Genomic DNA, 26,253 nt, shown 5'->3' on the forward strand with positions numbered 1-26,253 from the left:
TTCAGGCGTTTGCCATTCACAGCAAAACATGCAGCGAAATAAACACCCTTTATTACACCATCAGGGGCACAACTATCGAAACATCATTAGTCAAGTGCCAACTCCTGAACAACTCAAGTATGCACAACAAAATGCTCCGAAGAAGGGTCTCGATGAACATCAAGACATCAAGGCCCTCAGCCAGGGTTAGAAGGGCCTTTTATTCCGCCGGGAATTTTGGACTGGAGCGCCTGGAGGCCGGTTTTTAGGGCAGGGTGCTGCTTTGGTGCCTTTGTCACTTTCCCTGACCCCCTGATCTTAACTGCAGCAGGCACTGGGAGGCTTCAAGAGAGAGAGAAAAAGAGTGAGGGAGGAGAGAGAGGTAGGAGGGAGAGAGTATAGATGGATGGAAAGAGCAAGTTTGTGCGAGGAGATTAAAGGAGCTGGACTGGTTTGGGCATTATGCCAGGGCTGCTTTTGGTTACCCAGTCCGACCCTGCCCTCGGCCTAATTCCGATTTACGTGCAAATTCGCGTTTGCACCGGAACTAGGTTTGCAGGAAGGGCACAAATTGTGCAGCTCAAGGATTTGTACCCACATACTTTTTGCCTGCTAAACCCTGCACCAAAACATTCAGTTAAATAGTTCACGTTCTGAGTTTGCCCCGCAGAACAGAAAAAAAGATGTGCAAGTGACCAGCTATCCTCCGTTCTAGGCTCGATAGCACCCCACGGTACAAATTGCTTCTGTGCAATGAATGCATCAAATTTACACGTGACCTGGAATAGCCCGCCAAATCTGCAGTAGCCAAAGTAAGGCACTTAACATGTGATTGATAACAGTAGCTCAACAGCCTTACACAGCCAGAGAACCTAGGGCCAGATGTATGAAAAAAAATTGAACTCGCTAACGGTGCGAATCGGTAAATTCGGCCGTTTGCGAGTGCAAAACAGTGGTCTGCGATGCATGAAATGCATTCGCAGACCACAAATAAGAAATCACAAAAATTTCGATTTCTTGCGTTGCAACCTGGAAATTGCGAGTCGCAAATTGCGATTCGCAAATTCCACATCGCAAGGCTATGCTAGAAAAAATCACAAATTGCGATTTTTCCAAAAATGGCATTTTGCACTTGCAAAATACCATGATATGCAACCAGGTGGTAACCTGGTGCAAAATTTAAAAATGCAGTAAAACTGCATTTTTTAATTGAACATGTAAAGCACACATGCCCTTTTGGCATGTATGTACATGTTTAAAAAAATGATTTTGGGGTGCAGGAGAGGGGGCCTTAGGCCCCCAGCACCCTGGCCTTTTGCATTTTCAAAATTACGATTTCTGGTTCAGAAATCGCAATTTTGAAAATGCAAATAATTTGCAGCTATGGGCCAACAGGCCCATAGCTGCGAATGGGGCCGGTATCGCAATTTGCGATTCTGTAATAGCATTTGCGATTTTTAAGAAATCGCTATTACCGATTTGCAAATGTGATACATGCCCCTTTGCGAGTCGGTAATAGCGATTTCTTAAAAATCGCTATTACCGAATCGCAATGGGCTGTGATGATACATCTGGCCCTTAGTGTTATGTGAGGACTCTGAATAATTTGCGTCTCTGAAACTTGCAGATAGTGTAAAACATGTGCCAAGCAAATGTCCAGGGATTACATGATCCGAGCAAACATCCGATGATTACAACTAGGGCACGCCGGTAGTGCAACATTTGTGAAAATGTGCACCTTGCCCACTCTTGTGCCCTGCTGCATAATCTGCAAAGTGTACTTTTGTAATCTGCACATCCAAATACCTCGCTGCTATGGTAATGTAAAAATGATGCATGCACTTTCTCTCTCACTGTATCCCACGGAACAGCCCTGGAGCGCAGTCTTCAATAAGTGACCCTTGCAATCCCAGCATCAATTTCGCATGTTGTGTTGATGTTGCTTGAGTGCCTGCTTTGTTATTTCATTAAGGACGACTAGATTAAGGTACTTTCCGCCTATCACATCATTACAGTGGTAGTTTTTCTAATGACTAGTCATCAAAGAAACACCATAATAACAGACAGAGCACATAACAAAAACAGTAAATAGCCATATAAGTGGGAATCACTCCGACACCGATGGTAACTTTTTGTTAACTCCAGAAATTAATAATTTCCCCTCTGCGCTTGTTTGGTATGAACTTGCTTTAGATTTCTACACTCTGTCAGTAGTGTTCTACCATCTTAAATCGGCAATACGAGTTTAATAGAAAACTGGGTGTTCTTATTTCGCCTACCTGACGCACCCGATGCACTTGACCCATAAAAGGCGTGGTCCGTCTTGGAGTTATAGCTGAGTTGTGCATAGGCCTTATCGAGTGCTCAATTAGCCGTACCGATTCAGGCCTCCCCTATCTTGGAGCTATTGCTGAGTTGCACATTGCCCTTTTGGAGTGCTCACTCATGCCTTATGGAGTGCCCTGTGTTGGACCACTTGCTTACCTTTTTTTGTTTTCTTGGTGGTGATCAGTTGATCAATGTCTGGCATCATATTGGCAGGGGGAAACTATGATGATGGCTTCTGGGCAGCTACCTCTAATGTAGAGCTGCATAATGCCAAAGAAACCTCTATATCCCTAGGGCCTCCCAGTAACCCCTGAGGCCTCTGAGGAGGTAAGCTCATTGAGCAGTTCAGAATATGTAAGGGGAATTATTCCAGGACCTGATGTCCTTTGCTCATCCATAAAAGCACAATTTTGAGAAGAGTGACTTAATCTACAGTATCAGCAGCTATGAGATCAAGAGCGGCAGCACACAAGCCAATGTGTGGTTTGCAAGCCATTATTAACCAACTTTAATGTGAGTCTGTATGCTGTGTCCCTGTCTAAACCCTTATTCATGGCCTCCCAGCAGTTCCCAGTCAGACCTGAGATTTTTTTAGCTTAGAGGAGACACAGTTTTCCAGTAAATTGGCATCTTCCCTTTTGTTAACTGAGGATGCTGTAGAATCAAAACTGCTAATAAACTAGTTATTTAGCTAAGAAATTTGATTTTATTCACTAGTGATAGTGCATATAACAGTGGACCAAATACTTCAATCATTTTAGGATGGAGTCACATCACTGCTGCGAATAGTGGATTTGTGACGCAGTTTGCAAAATGGCATCAACACTCTATTGGGATCTAACACCAATCTAACAAACATTGGTAATGTGTTAACATTTGGGGGGGCAAATTTACTATTACCAAAAAAAAGTAGATAGTGTGTATAATGCAGGGGTGAGATTCAATACACCAAAATAATATACCCAAACACAAAACTTTAAATAATATAAGTAACAAACACAAATCATAACATAAAAAAATATATTAAAAGACGTTTAAAAAAACATGTCTATATCAATACTGTTAAAAAATACTCATTGTCAATTTTATTTCAAAACATGTTCAATATTCAAACCTCCACATAAAAAAATAGAAACCAGAAACAATCTTTGGCGAGGAGAACTTATTTTAAAAAATTAGTTCTCACTTTTTAAATCCTAAATATTCAACCATCAATTAATATATTTGAATGAGGTATTTTAGAAAACACAATCCGCCTGTTCCCTGTCGTATAATATAACCAAAACGAAAATGTAGTTATTTCTTAGTATAGAAAATAATCAAACACACACATAATTTCATAAGATAAAATTTTTTACAAAAATAGAATAACTTATATTTAACAGTTAGCATCATTTATATATATATCAATTAATAATTTTCCATATGTCACAACCCTTTTTAATGAAAAATCGTATACATCTTTAAAAAACTGCAATAGTTTCCACTTCAGTTCACTTATGGGCATAACAAGCCAGAATGAGAAGCAGCAGTTTTTTTGTAAATATGGTAGATTCTTACCTAAAGGGATGTGAAAAATGCTGACATCTGATCACTGTCTCCAACCCACTTATGAGTATTTAAACAGATTAAAATGAAACACATTTTGTTGTATCAATAAGAAGAATGTCAATAACTGACCTTGAAACAAAACCCAGAAGCTTCAGACTCTCGGATGGACTGCATGGCAAAGGATTGAGCAGATCTCTCATCCGCACCGACCCAGCAATTCCAATCCCCACCACCACAATGCCAAACATTCTGCTAATCCTGCAGCAGAAAATAATTTGTTTTCTGTACTGTATAACTAAAAAGTATGATATTGTGCATTTCTGTTATTTCAATGAAAATCTATGAACAATGTAACAATACATTCATGCAATCTCATTAATCATATTGAAGTCATTTCAATAAATGGATATTGTTACCACTGTCAGTAAAAATATATAAGCAAACAATTGTATTCATTCTTTAATCTTTCAGACCAAATGCCCAGACCACATATTTATTTTCAAACACTTACACCTTGTCCGACAACCTGTATACTAAATATATATTTGTCAATCTTTTTCTTAAAGCTCTCTTTGTATAATTAGTCATTAACACAATTGTTTCAGATGCTAATTCAATAAAAAACAAAAGTCTTTAGATTCGGCATTACTACATTTTCCTTAGGAACATACCACAAGAGCAAAAAACAAGAACATTTATAATATTTTCATCCTCCTCTGTCCACACAGGTATATAACAGTATATAGTAGATAAATCTAAAACACACTTATTTCATCTTTCTGCTGGATTTATTAGAAGAGAAAGTACATTTAAATGCAATTTATAATCACAATTTTATCTTCTGGAACATACAATATTTAAATACTTCCCTCTGTGGAAGACAATGGCACATTTTGCTTTGATAAACAAATTTTACTAGATGTCAAAAACCTTTTGTCTTATGTAAGCTATATACCCCTTTTTAACAGACCACTGGCCAATGAGGGAGACTCCAAGGAGTATTACACAGACTTTCAAGTGTAAACTCGCTTAGTGATTTTTTAATGTACTTTAAACATGGCATTCTTCTTCTTTTTCTTACCAAGGTGTTTTACCAATTCAATACTTAAATCATGCTCCAGTCTAAATCAGATTTTAAATTGATACAATAATGGTATTGAAGTTATAACATACATAGGATATTCATAATTTCTGATGAACAATCAGATAGATGGTTCGACCACCAGTACTCTTTTTTAATGAATTAGTTTACATTATCAGAATCTCCCTACGTTGGGTGCACCTCCACATCTTGGCCTGTTGCCACATAATCTTTCACAGACCTTACCCATTTTAATGCAAGCTACAAACTGCTCCAGTATTGTATTTCAATGCCAGGGTTACTTTAATATTGTGTTTGACCCAAAACAATAATTCAGGGAATCGTATCCTAAATAATCATAAGAACCAGCTTTCTGAATTGGTAGAAAACTCAAAAAGGACTTTTTATTTGCTTGCCCTATCCAACCGCATTCCCATGCTTTCGATTTATGTACTTAATCCTCAGACGTTTTTTCATAAATTCCTCAAACAGGATTAATAGTCTCTGAAATGCCTTTCCTCTTGTGCCTATTAAAACCATATCATCTGCTACTACCAATAAAGGAACATTATTTTGCCCATCGTTGAGATGTCTTCTTCAGAAAGAGGGACATATGCCATTAACATATGAAATAAATAGCAGTGCTACCCATGCACAACCTAGACACATGACTGTGACACCTGGCTCTTTTCCATCCAATTCCTACTCTGACTGTTGTAGTATTCCTTTCCCTAACAGCATTAGGCAATTCCATAATCCCTTCCGAAAACCCGGACTATCTAAAGTATGCTGCAGAATATTTTTTATTAACAGCATTTAAAGCTGTTTTATAGTCAAAAACTGGAAAGTAAATTTTGCCACTACTGCCATGAAGAGCTTGTGGTAGCAGTTATTAGAGCTCAATGAATGATGTGTGCTATTTTTTTAGGTTTTGAAACCACACTGAAGTGGAGTTAAGATGCCTTTACCTTCTACCCATTCAAACATTCTACCGCAGAGCAGTATATTCTCCGGGTTTAAAATATGCTAAGTACAGTCTGAGTCAGAACAATAGTGTGAAAGACTACTTTTTGTATGTCAGGTGTCTCTATATCTAGTAAGGTCTTTAGGGCCACACTGGCAACCCAAAGCAGCCCACGCAAATTTTGTCAGAGCATCCCTCATAGGTTGCATAGCAAGTAAGCTTGACCACTACAATTGGGCTTTGGTGGTTCCTCCTCAAGAATATTTGGGGAAAAAATGGCAAAAGCTGTGCAATCTACAAAAATTTTCATTATATATTCAATTGTATTCGTTTTTAAAGCATAGTAAATGATGACCTTACAGTGCATCTGGATACAGCATTCTTGATTGGTGCTCTTCAAGGATTTCCTCCCCATCACTTGCTAACAGTGCCTCTCATTTTTCCATTGCCTCTCTCTCACATATACGTCTCTTGTTTAATAGTGCCTCTCTTACTAGCATATGGTGTTAGAGCACTTTACATCACAGACACATACAGAGAAAATGGATAATGTGTGTGTAAATCAGTGCATAGAAAATGTTACTTAAGACAAAGGAGACTTAAGGTGTAGGATTCACTTGTCATCCACATTGGTAGGCATGTTTAAGAGTGCTTGGTCTGGGGAAGCACAAATGCAGGATTCAGAACCTAACACAATGGTTAGGGTTAACTTTCCTAATAATTTATTTGTACCTAAACAAACCATTTTTAGCAAATAATCAAAGACTGGGGAAAAACATAACTTTTTAACCTGTACCATGCAGTTTGCATGCAGCTCCTTGATGGCAGTTCATAGCTCAATGTGCTAGTTTATGATTGTAATTTTGAACTGCACAGTAAAACTGCTGGTCTTTTTACACCCGTCTCCTAGTAACACAAGCATCCACCCACCTTTCCAGCCTCCTAGAAAAGCGCCAGATGGACGGTACTGCCAGTCCAGCCTCAAAGGTCCTGGTTAACTATGAAAAAATATAACCAGGACTTGATGTCTTTACTTTGGTTTTCTTCCTTATTTCATTGGCAAGTATGGGGTGGTAGTTACTATTACTTGGCATTGTGCATCCTTTTCCTCTCCCACCACCAGAGATTCATCCACAAGATGACTCTTTTTATAAAGATGACCAAAATATGAAAGTCATTCACCTGCTCAAAATATATACTTTCACCATGCTTTTTGCTCAGTAAAGCCATTTGTAAAAAATAATTACAATCATCTGGAGTCCTTACAATATGATGTATCAATGTCATTTTCTAATTTCTTCTTCTCTATTCATTTTCTTGCATTTTATTAGCTCTTAACATTCATACTTCAATTGATATTATCCAAAAAAGTATTGAGATTTTCTAATACTTTCTCTTTGTTCCTTCTGGCGTTATAGCAATTAATCCCAAATACCACAACGTTCTCGGACACATCCCTCACACATATTACATTCTTAGAATTAACTTTGATTCTTTCACAATCTTTCCGCGGACCATTTGATGTCCACATTTTAAATCTCATTTGGCCTTTCTTTCCTCCCTTCTCAGCTGTCTTTTGCCATGTTGAAAACCTGACTATACCCAGTACCTGTGTGCTATACCTCTTGTAAAACACTTATATCAAAAGTATTCAGCTATTCATTTCAGTCTTCACCGAACAGTTTTGATGACAAGCCCACAATATCCCAAAAACCTCTTTGTATCTTCTCCTCATTTTCCTCCTTTTACACTTTCCCCAGTACCTCATGTACTAACGGTGGTCTCCATCTAAATCACAGTTCTATCTGCATTTCTTGTGTGAATGTTTCTTGCCAATCATTTGCTTGGTCCAAGCTGGAATCCATTACTTCTCCTTCACCACCTTCTATCTACTCTATACCCTTTTCAATACAGCCAAAGGTTTTCAATTTACTGGCAAGTACCTTCAATGTTTTTGAGCATACAATTGCCTATCATGTCTCCTAATTGTACAATAAAAAAATCATATCAGTATCCTGATTTGGATCAGAGTCAGGCATAGACCCTTTCACCATACCTTTGACCTTTACATCATTCTTTGTATCCTGCATTTCTTCAGGACTATTCTTATATTTCATATACCATAATTCGTTTTCCCACCTAATTTAGTTGGCCATTTGTTAGGCCATAAATCATTTACTCTCTGTATGAGGTGTGCAGGGTGGGCTGGATTTAAATTCATATGATGTATCCAGGCACAAATGGTAAGGGGGATTGTTTTCCAGTGGAACAGGGGTGGAGCCATCATTTGGCCTGATGATCAGGTTAGACAGTGTTAGAGTAGCTACATTGAATAAGGTGAAACAAGCCTGTCTCTCTGGTGCTTTGCTTATTTATTTGGGAGTTTTGAAAATATGCAGATATCATCTAGGCAGGAGAGGAGAGGTTAAATATGGGTGGGTAGGTAGACATGGCAGAGGACCCTGAACACCAGGACTCTAACACAGGCCCTAAGTGTATAAATCCAGCTGCCACAGTCTCTCCTCTAAACTTTCAGCATTAACGAGAGATCAACCGGAAGCTAGGGGGTCAGTGTGTGTGAGTGAAAGATACTTTTCTTTCCTCCCTCCACGAGAACAGTTTGAATTTCCCATGGTAGCAAGGGAAAACTGGGGCATACCTGTGTAAGTGCCTGGAAATGAAGCAGTAGAGTCAAAGCAGCCATCAAGAGGAGCACAAGGACACAAGATGCTAGTTAGCGCAGTGAGTCAAATGACTGACAGCAAAGTCTTAGAGGGCAACACATGATGCTCAAGACATGGGTCTGACTCCATCGCCCCACACTCCCGCTCTAGACCTCAGGTTGTTCAATCCTTGCTAGGCACCAAAAGGACTGGACTCGTAGGTTAACATTACTTCAGCTAGTTTCAGAAACACTGTGGGGCATATGGCTCAAGACCTACACAGGAACACAGGAGCAGTGCTGATGACAAGGAACTTCACGAGGATTCCTCAGATGCCCTTGCCTTTCTCCCTTTGTGAGATTGCCTTAGATGATCTTTGATCCCCACCTTAACATTAAAAAACTCTTCCCACCATCACGGAAAAGCCCTACAATTTTCCAGAAGAACTGCAGATGGTATTTGAAGTATACAGTATAAGCCAAATTGGACAGACGGGAATCAATTGTTGAGATTGGTGGTGCTCAGTATAGCGAGAGATCGCTTAGTGCAAAACAGTGGCTGGACACAACAAATACATGCCAAAGGATGGGTCATTGAATATCATAATGGAGGTGTGCCCAGTAAAGACGAATTGGACAAATATTTCATGCTTTAAGCTTATCTAGACAGGGTAAAGGATGTGTTTGAAAGATATTCGGGTAAAGACAATCCCGCTCAGGAAGCTGTGTGGGCTGTCTTTGTGCAGGAATTTCTACCTTGTGTGCAGGACTAGTGCGAACACACTGTATCAAGTTGTCTAAGGATATAGCACAGTAAGCTACAGTGGCCAATTATTGTGCAACTGTGCAAAAGAAGAAAAAGGCATCAAGTAATTCAAATTGAATGGCTTTACGAATGCAATCACTTTAGCAAACCATAAAAGTGAGGGGAAACCCAAATCAGGTGGAAAATGGGGTGAACAGGACTGTGGGTGGATGGGGTGAACAGGACTGTGGGTCGGCTGGTCAAAACAAAGGGGTAGGTAGAGGTGAACAAGTCCCTCCAATTGGATCATTGGAGAAGATACTGCCCCATCTTAACAGCTGGAATCCCCTCACAACCTGCATAGGAAATGTGGAGCACAGGTGAACATTAACTCCCAGGCTTTTGTTAATCTGTTACTCCAGCTAGGAGGGGAGCTAACAAGGGCCATTTACTTAACAATCCACAATACCTACAAAACAAAGACACTTTAGCTAAATATTTGTTTTTTATTAATTGTGCTCATAGAGAATTGAATAAAATGGAAGATCAACTGAAAACAGTTTTAAGTAAATGTCTATAAGTAAGTACATTTATTGTTTTCAGTTATTGTACAGCACACAGCCAAAGTGGGAAAATGTTTAAAGTTAGTTTAAGCAGAGTATTTTGTACTGAAACGGTACCCTTCCAATATCAAAACCAACACTAGACTCAAGCAGATGCCTTTGCACCATGGTGCAGAGGTATGTGTGTGGCGCTCTGTATCCTGATCGTGCACTGGCTCTAGAGAGAGAAGGATAGTACTCTGTCTTAGCAGATATGGCAATTTTCTGCTCTCTCCCTGTCACACAATGCAGTGCAGCAACTTTGGATGCTGCATTGCTTTGTGTCACAGGTTTGTAATTCTGGGCCTTAGTGTTATGTTTTATTTAAAAAATTTATGAAAACGAAACGTGAACAACAATCTAGAAGTGCTGCATCACTATTATTATGCGTTTAAACCAAATATGACCACATAATTCATAGAGCATGTTTGACTATTTCAGTCTATCAGTAAATGAGTGGAAGGGAAATATCTTAGTGCGATGTGGAATCTGCCCCTAGTAAGAACTAAAGCCTGGCAGATGTTTGCTGACCCCAATTCACACTGAGCTGAAGTCCAACAGGATAAACACACTTGTCCTACAGCTCTGACTGTGTTGTGCCCTGATGAAGGTTCAGCCTTACTGTTCTGCATGCCACAAATAACTGAATAAAACCAGGTGGAGTACAAATTTAACCACCTACCTATGCAGCATCAAAAACCAATGTCACCTACACATCCCACTTTATCTATAAAGAACAGCGAGGGGCACCCACGCACTCAGTACCTGTTGATGTTGATTGCTTTTACTCATATACTGTGAATAAGGCCTGTGCTTACTTAATATACACTAATTATTAAGCCTAGTTTATGGTTGCTACAAGTATCAAGAACATTTAAAATAGGGTTAGTGCTTGAATGAAAGATTAGACAATCCAATGGAAAAGCACAAAATGTTTGATCATCATTGTTGAAGTACAAACTAAAATCTTTAACAAAAAAGACAGACTTCCATTTTAGGTGAACAATCGCCCTCACATCAGTTTGTTAATACGATGGAAGTATGCATAGTCTTTTTCGACATGTAGTTTATTGCTAACTATACATTTATTCAGAAACTATAATGCTTGGTATACAACATTTAGAAATTTTATAACCGGAAGGCAGCCTAGCACTGCTGGGTGAACACTGTGATGAGCATATGGATCTTTTAAGGCATAGGCAAAGAGGGCTGTGGCTCCAGTCTATCAAGGAACCACCTAACAGAGTCTTCTCAACTGTGTGCCTGAACTATCTGTTTTATTCTGACAGTTCCGCCCTGAGAACCCAGACTGCTGCTGAAGAAGATTACAAAGCTGCTGCTCTCATGTGTCTCAACCATAAAAGGGTGTTGTGAGACCTTCTTCGGCCCATGGAGGTTCTCTATTTTAGGTTAGTTTTATATTTTATGTTTTACATTTTACATTTTTTTGGTTAACATTGCAATTTAGCAGTGACATTTTATACACTTTATGCTTGCATGAAATAATTTCAAGATTACACTGTGCATGCTGTTGTTTCTAGTTAGCCTTTCTCAACATGTAATCTGTACACTCTGTCCAAGGGTAGAAACACAGAACAAGAAATCCTAGTTCTTCCTTCTTCCATTCAGAGACAGCTTCTACCATCTAGACATATCATTGCATCAGAGTTGTGCTTCTAACAAATGGTGGCTTTGATTATATAAATGATGCTGTGCCTCAGAGGGCTGAGAGGAGCACTCTTGCCACTACTGTCCTGAAACAAATCCATTGTTCAACATACAGCTCTGCTAATGCTAATTTTTTACCTTTCAGAGAAGGACTGACAACTTTACTCTAGACAGGTAACCTGTCTCAGTTCTCAAAGTATGGAGGCTTAGGCTATCCCCTTAGATCTGGCACAGGCAAAGGTAACACCCACTATGCTCTCAGACTGTAGATAATGCTAGGTAGGAAGATATTGATCTAAGATTATCATGTTGAACTGTTCATTCTTTTCACCATGTTAGTAATGTTGGTTACAATGTTTGTTTCATCTTCCTAATAACCGCAGCTCATTCTCTCTATGCAAGATTAAGATTGTTTCAATGAGTGTTTAAATAGCTTTATTCGTATCTTTCTTGTGTTTACCCTGGTCAGGGATAAGTAAACAATGAAAGAGGTAATATCTGTTTCTACAACATTCTTTGGTGTCAGTGTGTAATGTTTGAGGTTGCTGTAATGATCTGTTACCCTGGAAAAGTCGGAGTTTCAGGTAATGCACTGTGAGCTAGCTAGGAATTGGGTTGACAGCTCCTGATGGTGTAGAAGGACTCAGTCCTATCATCCTACAGTTGCCCTAATACCAGTCCTACCGTTTTAGTGCTAATTTATAACAAGGTCAGTATTGAATATTTATCTAATTGTAAACATCTTAATGAGATATGTATGTACCCATTGTAAAAGCTATTTGAAACAATTGGCCACCCATTCTTATTTTATTTTAGGTATTGTTTGCAGGTTTTGGAAATTTATCAGTTGCACTGTAAAACATTTCTGCTCATCTTACAAGTTTGACATTCATAATAGTTTACCATATTCCAGTCTTCAGAGGTTGCAGATAAGTGAGAATATTTATGTCCCAGTGGACTAGCTAGTATCTCAAATTAGTACTTAGAGTATAACTTTTATCTCAAAAGTACCTCTGTAACCTAAGGAGAAAAGTCTCTGACAGATGCAACTCCTGTTCGATATGGGTACCAACAAGTATTGATTCCTTACCTGTGCCCCAACACTGATATTGGTGTAGGGAAGACATTTATACCTTCAGATATATCTTTGCATTACAACATCTGAGCCTGAGCCTGTGAAATCATGTAGTTTCTTGTACTTCTGTTAGAGGAATTAGGTGGCAGCATTTATGTAACTTGAGCGATAGGTTAGTGTGAGAATTGGGTTGTTGGTTGACTGAGGGGTGACCCTTGGTCAAGCAGCAACCACAATTCTTGTCAGGATAAGACACAAGCAAAACCCAAGTTAACCTGTGCTTAACCCCTGGTAGCTTGGCACATAGCAGTCAGGCTTTACTTAGAGGCAATGTGTAAGGTATTTGTGCAACACTTCAAACAATAAAAGTGACAACACACCAAAAAGGAGATCACAAGAGAGTAATGAAAATAGAGTAGATTTCAATAAATGAAACACGACCAAAGCAACAAAAATCCCATCAGTAGAACCAGATATATTGAATTCTAAGGTTTTAAGTAAAAATAGCACCAAGAAGTACAAAGCACTATTTGGGATATCTGTTTGCGCCAGACCAGGACAAAGTCACAATTTCAGGCCAACCATAATGGAGCACCGACTGTTTACAGGGACGAGTTAGGCCCGCGGAATAAGATACTTAAATCCTGGTTGCGGAACATTGCATGTGTCTGCGTCTAAGATGTGTTGCGCAATCCTGAACAGCGATGAAGCTGAGATGCAGAGTTTTTACGTTATCGTTGCGGCAACAATCAACAAGGGATGCACGGAGCTGCATCGGGGAAAGTGATGTGCAGCGGCGGTTCTGAAGGTGATGCGTCAAACCCAAGATGCGGGATGTGGCTGTGATGTGCATCTTTTGCAATGGGTCCATTCCACACAACAGCGGTGAAGCAGAGAGGATGCTTCGGTTCCACTGGCAAGCAACTTAGGCCTACTTCCAAGGTTTAAGTACAGGGGTAGCACCACTTGGCATGTTAAACTCACAGTTGGCTGAGTCCAGGTACAGAGCAGGGCGGTTAAAAGTATTTTATGTCCCTGAGACTTCAGATCAGGAGGCCAGCCAACTAGCCCTTAGAGTCACTCTGAGTTCTGGAGTCAAGAGATACAGGTCTAGTCCTTCTCCACTAGGCAAGCTGGCAGCAGGCATCAGGTCAGCACAGCAAAGCAGGAATCCAGCAGAGTGCAGTCCAGCAAAGTGGCAGTCCTTCATTAGCACAACAGTCCCTTTTCGTGGCAGAGTATCCAAAGATCCAGAAGTGTACTCAAGTGGGTGTGTGTGAGAACAGGTTTGTATACCTAGTGGGGCCTTTGAAATAGGGGAGACTTCAAAGACATGCATTTGAAGTGCACAGATGTCCTGCCTTCCCTGCCCCAGCTCCAGATTAACTACAGGGGGTATGCAGCTCCTTCTGAGGGGACAGAAAAAAGCCTTTTCAAGTGTAAGTGAGGCTGTGCCCAGCTCCTCTCTCCCATCCTGCTAGGATGGCCCACAAACTTACACCTAACCTGTATGGCTGTCTAGGGGGGAATACACAAAGCCCATCTGACAACTACACCCAGTCATAGGGACAGGCAGGCTGCAGGGACCAAATGGCTTAGGCAGGAAAATGCCAATTTTCTAAAAGTGGCATTTTCAGAATTGCAATTTAAAATTTGACTTCACCATAAGTTGAGATTTTAAATTGTGATTGTACAGACACCAACCATAAAGGAATTGTCTCTTCCCATTTCGAAGTTACACTTATAAAATGTAAGAAAAACCCCAATGTTATCTTATGGGAGAGATAGGCCGTGCTGTAGGGCTAAACGCATTTAAGAGTTTTTCCCTACTAGGACATGTGAAACTTAAAAGTACATGTCCTACCTTTTAAAACAAAAATGCACTCTGTCCTCTGGGCTGTCCAGGGCCTACCAGAGGGGTGACTCATATGTATTAAAAAGGAAGATTGGGGCTTGGCTAAAGATGTTATTTTCCAGGTCGAAAGAACGGTTTACAACTGCACACACAGGCCCTGCATTTGCAGGTCTGAGACATGTTTGGAAGGGCTACTTAAGCGGTGGCACAATGAGTACTGCAGGTCCAATAGTAGTATTTAATTTACAAGCTCTGGACATATGTAGTGCACTTTACTAGCAGCTTACAAGTAAATTAAATATGCCAGTTGTGCATAAGCCAAGATTGTCATGCTTTAGAGAAAAGAGCACAAGCACTTTTGCACTGGGTTGCAGTAGTAAGGTGTGCAGAGTCCTAATGTCAGCAAAGCTGAGATCAGAAAAATGGAGAAGGAAGACAAAATTTGGGGGGGAGACCACCTTAAGGCTGACAGGTCTAACAATTAAGTGACTGAAGTCTATTCCAGTAATATTTCAGTGTTATATGGCTGACCTTGTAAGATCTGGGTAACCTGAGGGATAAGTTTGCTTTCAAATGTGTGTATAATCGATGTTACCAGAGAGCAGTCTGCTGTTAGAGTGTTGAGTGTGTATAAACTGTGTAATTTGAGGAAAACTGATGCCATAAGATGTCTAAGCTTGAAAGATAGTTGTGGCCTAAGAGTTGCAATTGATGCCTGAGCTCGAGACTGGAAGATCTGTGTAACATGTGCAATACGTTTGCTATTTGGGGTCTGATTATGTACAAACCAGAGGGATGGCTCAGAGGCCCAAGTTTAGAAGATCCTAGCTACTTGATGAGTTTCTACCGAGGTCTATAACGCATATGTGGGTTACATTCTGGTATAACACAAGAGCCTGTATTAAGATTTGTGTGCCTGGAGACATTGTTTTTTGATGAAAGCTAACATGTGTATGATCTGTAAAGTATATAAACAAAGCTCAGTTTCCTAAATTAAGAATCAGTGACATTGTGTTGACCCCAACTAGCAATATCTCAAAAAAGATGTAGAATATATGGATGCTTACAAAACATGTACAGTTAGCCTGAAATGTTCCTCAAAGTACTGCAATGCACTCCACATCTATCCCAAACAAATGACATTTAAAAAAATCCTAAACACCTTTCTTGTTTTTAAGTTCACTAATATTTAAGTCTTTCTTTTCTGTGTTATAAACTATAATAGTAGTTGTTTTATGTCAATGACTTTTGCAAACTGTATTCCTTCTTGCTTAAACAGGAATCAGTATGAAAAGTTGCATCTTAGAAGTATGTAAATTATACTACTTATTAGGTGTAAATAGTGCAAACGTGGGTTCCCAAAATATGTTTTTCCTAGGGCCTCCAAAATTCTAAAGATCTCCCTGAGTGGGCAGAGACAAAACTTTGTTGATAACTGTGAGGATTTAGGGGGTATTATATGGTATGATAGGGTAGCTCTGCCATGCGGTACACTCAAATACTGTCTCGGATCCAGTCAGGTACGTTTACTCAACCTTAAGCTCAACACTGGGTAGCTGTGGATGCAAGCAGCAAGGCTTAGAAAAAGGACATTTTGTAAAGCATTTAACACCACCAAACAACAACAGAAGAAGGTCACACATCCAGAAAGAAACAAGACACCAGGTTTGAAAAATACATTGGATCCCTATGAATCCTTAGAGTAACCTTCAAAATCCACCAGAGAGTTCCAGAGATATAGATTTTTAAAGAAATAAATTACTTTAGCATCAATGGCACACAAGCATTCATCAACAGAAACTTTAGAAACTTTTGAAAAGTTTGGAAAAGTTAGTTCAACAACTCTGGCCCTAGTTGGGTGACCACATCCCGCAGAACAGAGGGCCAGGGGGCCAGAGAGGATACTTTGGGCATTTACCTGGCCACCAGAGTGTTTTTAGAGAATGATACAAACTTTACAGGACAACTGCCATAGATGATAATGAAGCGGTCCTGGTGCTGAGGGATACAGGCTTAAAAATGCTCAAGGATGCTCCGGATGTTGTGCGGTCAACAGATGTGAAGTCTGTTCGAGTCCTCAGTACACAGGTGAGTGAGGGTGACTATGACAATAGATTTCTGAGTCCCAAGGAGTCCTCTTTGCAGGGTCCAATGGCTGCCAATGCAGACCTTGCACTTTTTCAACAAAGCAGTCACGGTGCAAATCTTGGGTTAAGGCTGGTGTCCCTCTTGGGTGGTGAATTTGGTCACAGCCAACACTCACAAGTCCAGCAGACACAGGTGGACCTTTTGGCTATCTCTGAATTATCCTTGGAGGTGCCAGGCCCCCAGTAGCGGCTACCAGATGTTCGACTTGGGCTCCTTCGGCTTTAATGTCCCCAGTGCCGTTCTGGAGGGGCATCCACATGACTCTTGCTGTCTCTGCTTTGGACTGTGGCCAGGAATCAGCTTTTCCATAAGTCAGGCATGCAGAACAGGGTCCAGACTCCACTAGCTCAAAGTGCAGCAGGTGCAGTTGCTCCAGCGTCACAGCATCTCTTTGTGTGATTCCAACAGGTGCAGAGTAGTCTTCTTCTCATCCTCTTTCCAAGTTGAGTAAGTACTGAGAGTCATTTTGCCAGGGGTGCCATATTCATCCAAGGAAAGTGCCCTCTGGGAAACGTGGTCACTAGCCAATAAGATACTCGATCTCTTCCTATCTAGTGATTAAGTTCCTGTGGTGTGTGGCATCTGGCTATCCCAGAATGCCACATTCTAGCCCCCTTCAAGATGGCATGATGTTTTATCTGTTGTGAAGAGAGAGTTAGTCCACCATAGAGGTGGCTACCTGGGGACAGTACACCCAAGTTCAAACCAGTTTGGGCTGAGCTACCCCTCTCTGGACCTGTCTTCACACTATCTATATGGACAAAAGGCATCCTGCTCAGGGGTGTTGGGCCAGACAACCCATCAAAGGTGGATTCCCCTTTGAAGCACACCTCCAGGCTAATTCCTTGAGTTGCCATCCTGGCAGAGGATGTGACACCTCAGTGCTATGGTACTGCCTTTGTGCCTGAGCTGGGAGTCATTTGCTCAACTTCCCAGGCAGTCAGAAAGAAGTGTGTGTATGTGCCTTTGTGAGGGCCCTGAGCAATCAGAGCACAGAGTGGTCACTTTTCTAAAAGTGCCCAACCATTAATAGTGACCTTAATTTCAACCAGATAGCTTATAATGCCACAATTAATTTGATACCTCACATGACCCAGTTTTTGAAGTCCCAGTCAAAAGGTAGCAGGGTGGGGTGTCACCTGGTAACCCTGTCCAACCAACTTAAGCCACAGCTGGAAGTGCTGCTGTAGAGACATATTGTAATACATAGGTCTCACTTAACAAAATACAGCTCCCTGCTATAGGGCTCCATAGGCCTTCCATAAGGGAGACTTATATACAATGTTAGGGGTAGGGTGGCTTTGCCATTGGCTTAAATGGCAAAATCGAAATGAGTGAAAACATCGCCCTTCCAGTCTGCAGTGACAGGCTGGGTGCTATTTTGTGCCTTGTCACATGAAGGGTGGCACAAACAGTGCTGCAGCCCTGAGTGGATACTCTGCATCACTTGCCCTGGGCACTCTATGTACCATATACTAGGGACTTATAAGTCAGGCCTTGCCAATTGGGGGTAGCCAGTTCGACGCATAATTTGTATGGGGTCATAAACCATGGTACCATGGTATGGTTAGCATGCCTCAGTGCACTCTAAAACTAAAAAAAACAGCAGCATCAGTCCAAAAATGAGGGAAAGAATATGCAAAAAATGCATTTCCTTTCAATAACTACATGCCTGACAGCATCTTTCTAGTCTATTGTTATGTGTCCTGTGCTCCAGCTACATCCAAATTCCTCTGCAGGCTACCAGAATGTCTGGGTCGCATCTGCAAGCAACAATTAGCATGAGTGGTTTACTGGTCATACCCTTCCAATCCTCAGGGTACAAAAACTCAATTTTTGCCAATTTGAAGTATGTGCCCTTCGAATATTGATGTCAGTAATGGACATTAGTCAGTAGTGCAGCAGGTGAAGTGGCACCGGGTATCAGGTGCACGAGTGGTCCATTCCACCACAAAGTCAGCTGTTGTTATTAGTCAGGGGCATGTTTTTGTTTCCAGAAGCCCCCACCGCACCGTGGTACAAGCTTACGAGGAAAAAGCATGCAGTGTTGGACAAAACTGTGCTCAACACCGTGATGTCACCGGACAGTTCCATAGCTCAAATCTGCTACGTTGCACAAAGCACTGCCTGTCTAGAACCATTTTTCTTTCTATTTCTCTCACACACGCCATATACACTCTCTTTTGTTACTCATACCTTATTGATATCTGTCCATTCGCTGTGTTGACATCTACATGCACTCCTCTCTATAGCTGATACGCACACTTATTCAGGCCAACACATTTTGTTCTGAATTTATGTTTTTAAATGAGCTGATAATAAAATGAGATGCTAACAATATAAATATTTTAAAGCAATAAAAGGAGGCCTACTTCAGCCCACTGACACATAATAATTAACACTGGCTACCTCGTTTTCCTTTCTGAGATAGAAATAAGTGATCTTTTATTCCTAACTTCTCGTTCTCTCACCCACTTTCATAAAAAAAATAAAAAAAATCTGGGTATGCTGTCTTTAAGTTTCTCTCCATTCTGTGCCCTTTCCGTCGCTTTTTCCTATCAACTGTTACCATTCGTCAAAGGGTGCAGACAACTGCTAATGAGTCTGGAAGTGCAAGCGAGAGCACAGCATGCTTGTCTGGAGGGGTTCTCACATTACTATCTCAAGGCACACTCAGGGCGGGGAAAGATTGAGCAGTGCGTATCTCTGAGGAGGCAGACGTGGGTTCTTGCACATAAGATAACCACGACGCGGCTAATCGCTTTTAAACACAAAAGTGTGAAACCAGCCTCCTACTCCTGTTTAGTCTCCTTCAGAAACCGTTTTGCTCAAGATAAATAAGTATGCGTGGGCAGTGCGCCATCTGCGAACAGAAATGGCCGACCCTGAGTCACAGAAGAAAGATCTGCACACCAAGGGGTGTATTTATAGGCTCCTAGCGCCATAGGAGTGTCACTTTTTGTGACGCTCCTGTGGCGCTAAGGACTGCGCCGTATTTACAAGGTGGCAATAAGCCACTTTTTGCAAATACCACCCCTTCCCACGCAGCACTGTGCATGGGAGAGGTGTGCAAAAGGTGTTGCTGTGGGCATGCCACAGCAACACCCACTGCATTTTGGCACTACCTTAGATTTATGAAATTCTGTTAACTTGAGGCAGTGGCAAAATATAACACCACCCCAGGGATGCATTGGCAAGGAGCAACGAGGAGGAATACTTTTATTCCTCCTCGTTTTTTGCTTTTTCTATGTGTGCTTCATTCTGCAGCACGCATAGAAAGATCAAGATGCCAGAAATAATTGTTTATGTGCGGGAAGGTGTCCCTTCCCGCACATAAACAATCATTTGAAAATGACGCTTTGACACTTCTGTGTGTGCTTCATTGTGCAGCACCCACAGAAGTGCCAAAGCACCATTAGTGATTGTTTATGTGCAGAGACACCTTCCTGCACATAAACAATCACACCCCTCAACGCAGACATCCTTGCACGATGGTGCAAGGATGCCTGCGTTGGCACTAGAAGCTGAATTTAGAGCCAGATCACGGAACAACACAGGAGCGTACCGTATTCACTTAAATATGGCACATCCCTGTGTTTCTAAAGTGACGCAGTGCTGCCAATGTTGGCGTAGCACCGCGCTGCGCTACTTTTCCATAAATCTGGCCCTAGAAGTGCACTAGACTGCTTAGGGTCAGTACTACAAGTCAGCCGTTCCTGAAAAAAAACGCTCAATGCGCGTCAGTGGAGGGAGCTGCCATCAATAGCACTTTGGGTTGTATGTGCAGATTACCACCTAGGCAGTACTATGTGATATTATATATTTGCATTTACTACTGCCCTAGCAGGGATCATTTAATGCTGCTGTAACACTGTTAGACATTTTATTAGCTTCATGGCCCAGTCATGGATTACAGACAGTCAAGATTACTAGGTCGTACTCATACATGGGTATGGTTGTTTATCTTTAGTGTTTTAGAGCCCCTAATACTACTGCACTTCAGTTGGATTACCAGTTCACTCCCTTTGGGTAGTTCTCTCTCTGGGAGTACCAAAGTTGTGAAGCTAAGCCTTACTCTGGGAGGACGAAGGAGTTATAAACTCTAACACATGATAACAAAATAAATGACATCAAATCCACTGAAAGTTCTGCGAGTGCAAACAATTCTAATAGAAATAGGATTCTGTAGGAAAACAGGGCAGTTAAGGCTACAAACCACACATAAACGGACAAAGCTAACTCCTTTTGGACCTGAGATATTATTTTTAGGACAAAATTTATGAAGTTTTCACACAATGCAAAACAGCACCCAAAGGTACTGTGCTGCATTGCGTAGAAGTGAAAGGAGAGCAGTGCCAAATCTGCTAAAATATTATGCTGTTTCTTACCCGTAGAGCCTTTTGCCAATGCACATACCTTTCACAGTAGAGCAATAGTGTGCGCGATATGTCAAGCATACATTTTCAAGAATCCAAACAACAAGCTAGCTGGTACATCACTGATCTCTGAGAATCCAAGGGAGTTTGCAAACAACTCAAAAGGAAATGGTGAACTGCCCGAGGAACCACTGTAAGAAACACCTACAAGGCTGGAATTAGGCCCATATTCGTGCGAAATTGGCATAGGCAGTGCACAAGTCTTCTTGTGGTGCTGCCCTACGCCAATATAAAGGGCAGGAATGCACCATATTTAGGAAATACTAAACACAAAGTATTTATTGCTCACAGGTTATCCATGTTTGAGTCTCTAATGCAGGTTTGTAAAATAAAGTGTGGTACTCCCTAGAATTATAACAGAAATGTGCGTCGTGCATTTTAACTGGCATGTTTCATGTGATCATCAGTTCTCCTGTAAACAGAACATACGAAGCCGCATTAACATTTTGAGTGTGCAAATTAGACACCAATCTCCAATGTTCACAGCTCAGATACTGAAATCAGAAAAAACGGCACTTACTATCACAGTGTTCGTCAGAGCTCTTCACGTTTATTCACTTTAATTTTAGCAAAGGTCATACCAGTACACTTATTGAAAGACTTTATAAAACAAAAACAACTCTACCTTATCCCTACAAATAATTCCTTTGTGAATAAAAAATGACTCCTGTGTTATGCTCTTGAGTGCCTGGCAGCCTGCCCAGCTCCACCTTGAATGTGTGAGGGAAGATGGAATGCAGTGGGACTGCTGCTAGCTGGACCATTTAGAGAAGAAGGTTGAGCAGAGAGGTTGTGTGGCTTCTGGCGTGGGTCCTTGTACATAGAGTATAGACCAAGTATAGCCTGAGCCCCCATAAAAACTGCACAATTGTAAAATGGCCTACGAGAATGTAGAGCGCAAGAGAGAACAAGTGCTGACAGAACAGGAAGCTTTGACTTGCATTACCAATTACAAGCCACATCTTTTGGCTTTGCAAAAGCTTGTACTCGGTCTGGCAAGAAGGGAAGGACTCAAGGGAAGTAGTAAAGGTTTCCCTCATTTGCAATACCTGCAGACGGTAGGATTAACAGGGAAGAGACTAACACTATGCTCTGCACCATTCTTCTCACTTGTGTCCACCAGTCTCGATCACAATTCTGTTAAAGAGGGTATCCTAGAAAAAATCACAATTTTTCGCTATAGCAATAGACCAGAAGTAAAACCATAACAAGAGCACATATTTTTAAACAATGCATAAAAAATATTTTCCCCATTAACTCCATAAATCCACGAAATGCATCACCTCTAACTATTAAACACTGGCAAATCATTGAATGTCTGTCTGGTAAACTCAGAAAAAGTTGTACAACTTACCTGGCTGCTCACCTTCACGAAGTAGCTCATCTTCACCAGGAGTACAGTGGACAGGCACCATTTGCACCTGGGCTGAGTCAGAGCCTGGTCAGCTAACCTCAGGTAAGCCTGCCAGGGCATTGACAAGTCAGGCAGGCAGTGCCTTTGGGCTGGAGAGGGGAACAGCACCAGAGAGGCCCTTGAGGCAAATGGCCCTGGCACTGGGCACAGTCCCAGTAATACAGGCCTTCGGGGTGCTTCCTGTAGCCCGCCATACTCAGGGGAACCATTTGAGGCCAGATGGTGGAGACCACCGTAGCTGTAGAGTCTGTGGTAGATCATGCAGTAAATATCAGTGCCATGGTGGAGCATGTGGATTGGGGCTCTGCCTGCTGCCCAGTCCCCACACTTGATTGGCTACAACTGAGAGGAAGCACAGAGGAAGGGAATACAGGCTCTGCTGCAGGACGACTAGCATGCTGCTGCCTTTGATCTTCTTAATATGGAAAGAGATGTAGATGCATGGTCATGACACCACTATCACAACAGAGAAACATTTCTAGTTTAAGGCTAAGTAGGTTGCCTCAGTGTCCTGGGTATAGGATAATATCACTCTACTTGAGGACACTCCTATGTTCCTAATGCCAAAATACAGGACACTAGGATGCTTATAAAAATATATGGGATGACCTCACACACCTCCCTGGATGTCATGCTTCATCATCAGTCATCACGCACTCGCCAAAGACTCCTCTAAGGGCAGGGGGCCATGCACCATTGCCCATGGTGCAAGGGTACCTACGTTGGCACTAGGCTGCTGAAGTGCACCAACTCTATGAGAGAGCAGGAGTTGCATAATTTAGTAGATGTGGTGCATTTCTGCTCTGTCCCTTCCATGCAACAGTGCTGCTAGCTGCCTTGCTGCACTGCGTGAAAGGTTAGTAAATCTAGCCAATAACATTGAAGACTGAAAAAAGGATTCTCTTGCTTACTACAAAAGGTGCATTACATGTGGATTTGTGAAGGAGTGCATGTTCTGCTTAAACATACTCTGAAATGGAGAAAGAATATTACACACTTCAATGCAGTAAAAACAATTGTTGGTGAAAACTTTATGAATAGTGTCTGCAGACTATGAATAGTTTTCTTTAAAAAGCAGCACTTTCAAAAGGATGGGGATCCACTTCATAAAATTCCAATGTGTGATAAGATATAAAGTTATGATTTTACTCACCAATCCACCAAATAGTAAAATACATATAAGGTTTTAGATTATTTAAGATAAAAACGGGAGGGATTTTTATTTATAATGTATCTCTTCGGAAATGTTTATGTCAGTCTAGAAACGTGCATCTTAGCATTTTTTTATAAACAACTTTTGTTTTAAAAAACATTATCATCCACATCATTTCCAGCTCCCACTGGGCAGCAGGAAAAGAAAACATAACGCCATTTTATAGACAACAGCAGCAGATCCACAACAAAAACATCTGTTGGGAACACCCCTAGTACATTTATAATAGTGGGCCCAGTTCAAAGTGATCCCGCGTTTTACCCCAGATCTGGGCATGCTTTTAAGGGCATCCCCTGGCTTTACATACCAGTTACTACTGTTGGGCACACCAGTCTACTCCACGGTGCCACTGGGACATCAAGGGCGGACCAGGAAACCTCCATCTAGACACTATGGGCCTTATTATGATTTTGGCAGATGGAAAAACTGTCCGCCGAAATTCCAATGGGTAGTTGCAGCCAATGTGGCAGCCTCCCTGCCAGGCCCATTACGGGATTCCCTCTGTGTCAGCGAGTGGAAACCTCAGTTTCTGCTCTCTGGCCCAGCTGGAAACGTCCTACAGCATTGTTTCAGGCTCATAATAGAGCTGGTGGCAATGCTGTAGTGTGCAGGGTGCACCAGCAGCTTTCCAATGTCCACTGTCTGCAAAGTAGACAGTGAACATTGCTACAGTGCTGGCCGGGGGGGGGGACTGCACTGTCCATGCCAAGTGCATGGGTAGTGCAAGGACTGCCCTAGGGCCCCTTCACCCATTTCCTGCCAGCCTTTTCATGGTGGTTTCAACACCATGAAATCACTGGCAGAGAACAAAGTCGTAATCCCCATGGCAGCACTGCTTGCAGCACTGCCCTGGTAGATTAGGACCACCACGACTGCCATGACCACCAGACCGTTGGGATGACTAATTCTGGCGGTTCTGGCAGTCTGACCGCGGTACAACTGCCACGGTCATAATGTGGCATTCGGACTGCCGCATTTGGCGGCGTGCACATACGCCACCGTGATTCTGGCGGTCAAGAGACCACCAGGCTCATATTAAGGCCCTATATCTCTTTTACCCACCATGGCAGTCACACCAGGCATCGCCTGATCTGTCCTTGTGTCCTCCGTCCCCTCAAATATGCCCAGAAGAAGCAATTTTGGTGACAGTTCAATTCTCCACCTCAATCTCTGTGACAGCTCTTCAGTCACTGTAGTCCAGTAGTTAATAATAACAGGGCAAGTTCAGATCATATGATGAAAGTCTGCAGGACTGCTGGAGCATTTGAAGCATGTCGGGTTTGGATGGAGGCATGCGTTATGAAGTTGACTGGGGGTAAGATAGGCATCATATAGATAGTATGTCTGCACCAGTTGTAGGTTAGAAGAAATTGTGATAGTACGGGGAACCATCATGCCATCACTTCACTCGTCTTCATCTAGTTGACTCATCCACTCCTTACACCGAATTCGTAGGTGTGCCAGTAAGTTTGGCGCATTTATGACTAATGCGTGGTAGATCCAAGAAATTACACTTTTAATAGTGCTCCCATCAGGATGCCTTTAGGTGACTAAATTCAGGTGTTGTCACACTTGTGGAAATGTGTTTTTGTACTGCATGCTGTAGATGGAGGTATTTATGAAATTCTGTTTATGAGAAGGAATGAGGGGACTGAAGTTCCTGGAATGAGTATAATTGGGTGCCGAACCAAACATCCTATGGCAGGGAAATATCAATGACATCCCAGCTGTTTCACACAACCATTTCCCTTGCCACAAATGAGTTTGTTGAGTGAGTTTGGAGTCCCAGCCAGAGTGTCATAGTGTGGCCCACCAAGTGAGGAAGATCATTCGGGTTATCTTCCGTAGGTTCTTGGGGATTCGGATGCCATAAAGCATTCCCAGCATATTGTCGAACTCCAGTGAGGTCAATTTCACCTTCTACACTGGACCTGACAACCTCCCATTAAGTCAATAATTTACTACCAGGACCTGAGATGCTTGATAATAGAGGTATAAGTTAGTCATGCCGCCGTCTTATGGTGCTCTTTGACAGCTCACAAGAGCCAGTCGAGGTCTGGATTTGTGCCAGAGAAAACATGTCACCAAGGAGTACAGCCCTGAACCACTGTCGGAGTATAATCTGCTCACATTTTTTAAAAAGGTATAGCAATTTTGGTACTATCATCATTTTATAGAGGGCAGTTCTTCCCATTGTGTTGAACAGGTGAGCTTGCCACCATTTCAGGTCTGTTTTCACCTTTCGCATGAGCAGGGTAAAATTAAGACTCCATGCCAACTCTGGATAGAAATCATCACATCGGATGAGCCAGGCCAAGGAATCAATAGCCAAGGCAAATAGGAGGGTCATGAAAGGACAAGGGGGAGCTCTGCCTCGTACATCCGCAGATAAGGAATTGCCTGGAGACCACACCATTAATCCATGCCCTCTGGTTGGACTAAATCAATTTGACATAGCCGCAAAAGCGAGGCCCCAAGCCTGCCGTCTGTAGGATTTGAGGCAGGTAATTCCAGTCCACTATGTCAAATGCT

At 41.8% G+C, this 26,253-nt stretch overlaps 1 protein-coding gene across 1 annotated transcript in view; it reads right to left on the bottom strand.

The window, feature by feature from the left end:
* The window catches only part of LOC138265988 (biliverdin reductase A-like), a 140,662-nt gene that overhangs the window by 93,143 nt on the left and 21,266 nt on the right, over positions 1–26,253 (bottom strand). Inside the window, exon 2 of the mRNA XM_069214241.1 lies at positions 3,988–4,116. Within this exon, the coding sequence (XP_069070342.1) occupies positions 3,988–4,106 (119 nt within the window). The 5' untranslated portion in view covers positions 4,107–4,116. The remainder of the gene's footprint in view (positions 1–3,987; positions 4,117–26,253) is intronic.

This window comes from Pleurodeles waltl, chromosome 2_1, assembly GCF_031143425.1.
Source record: "Pleurodeles waltl isolate 20211129_DDA chromosome 2_1, aPleWal1.hap1.20221129, whole genome shotgun sequence".
Lineage (NCBI taxonomy): Eukaryota > Metazoa > Chordata > Amphibia > Caudata > Salamandridae > Pleurodeles > Pleurodeles waltl.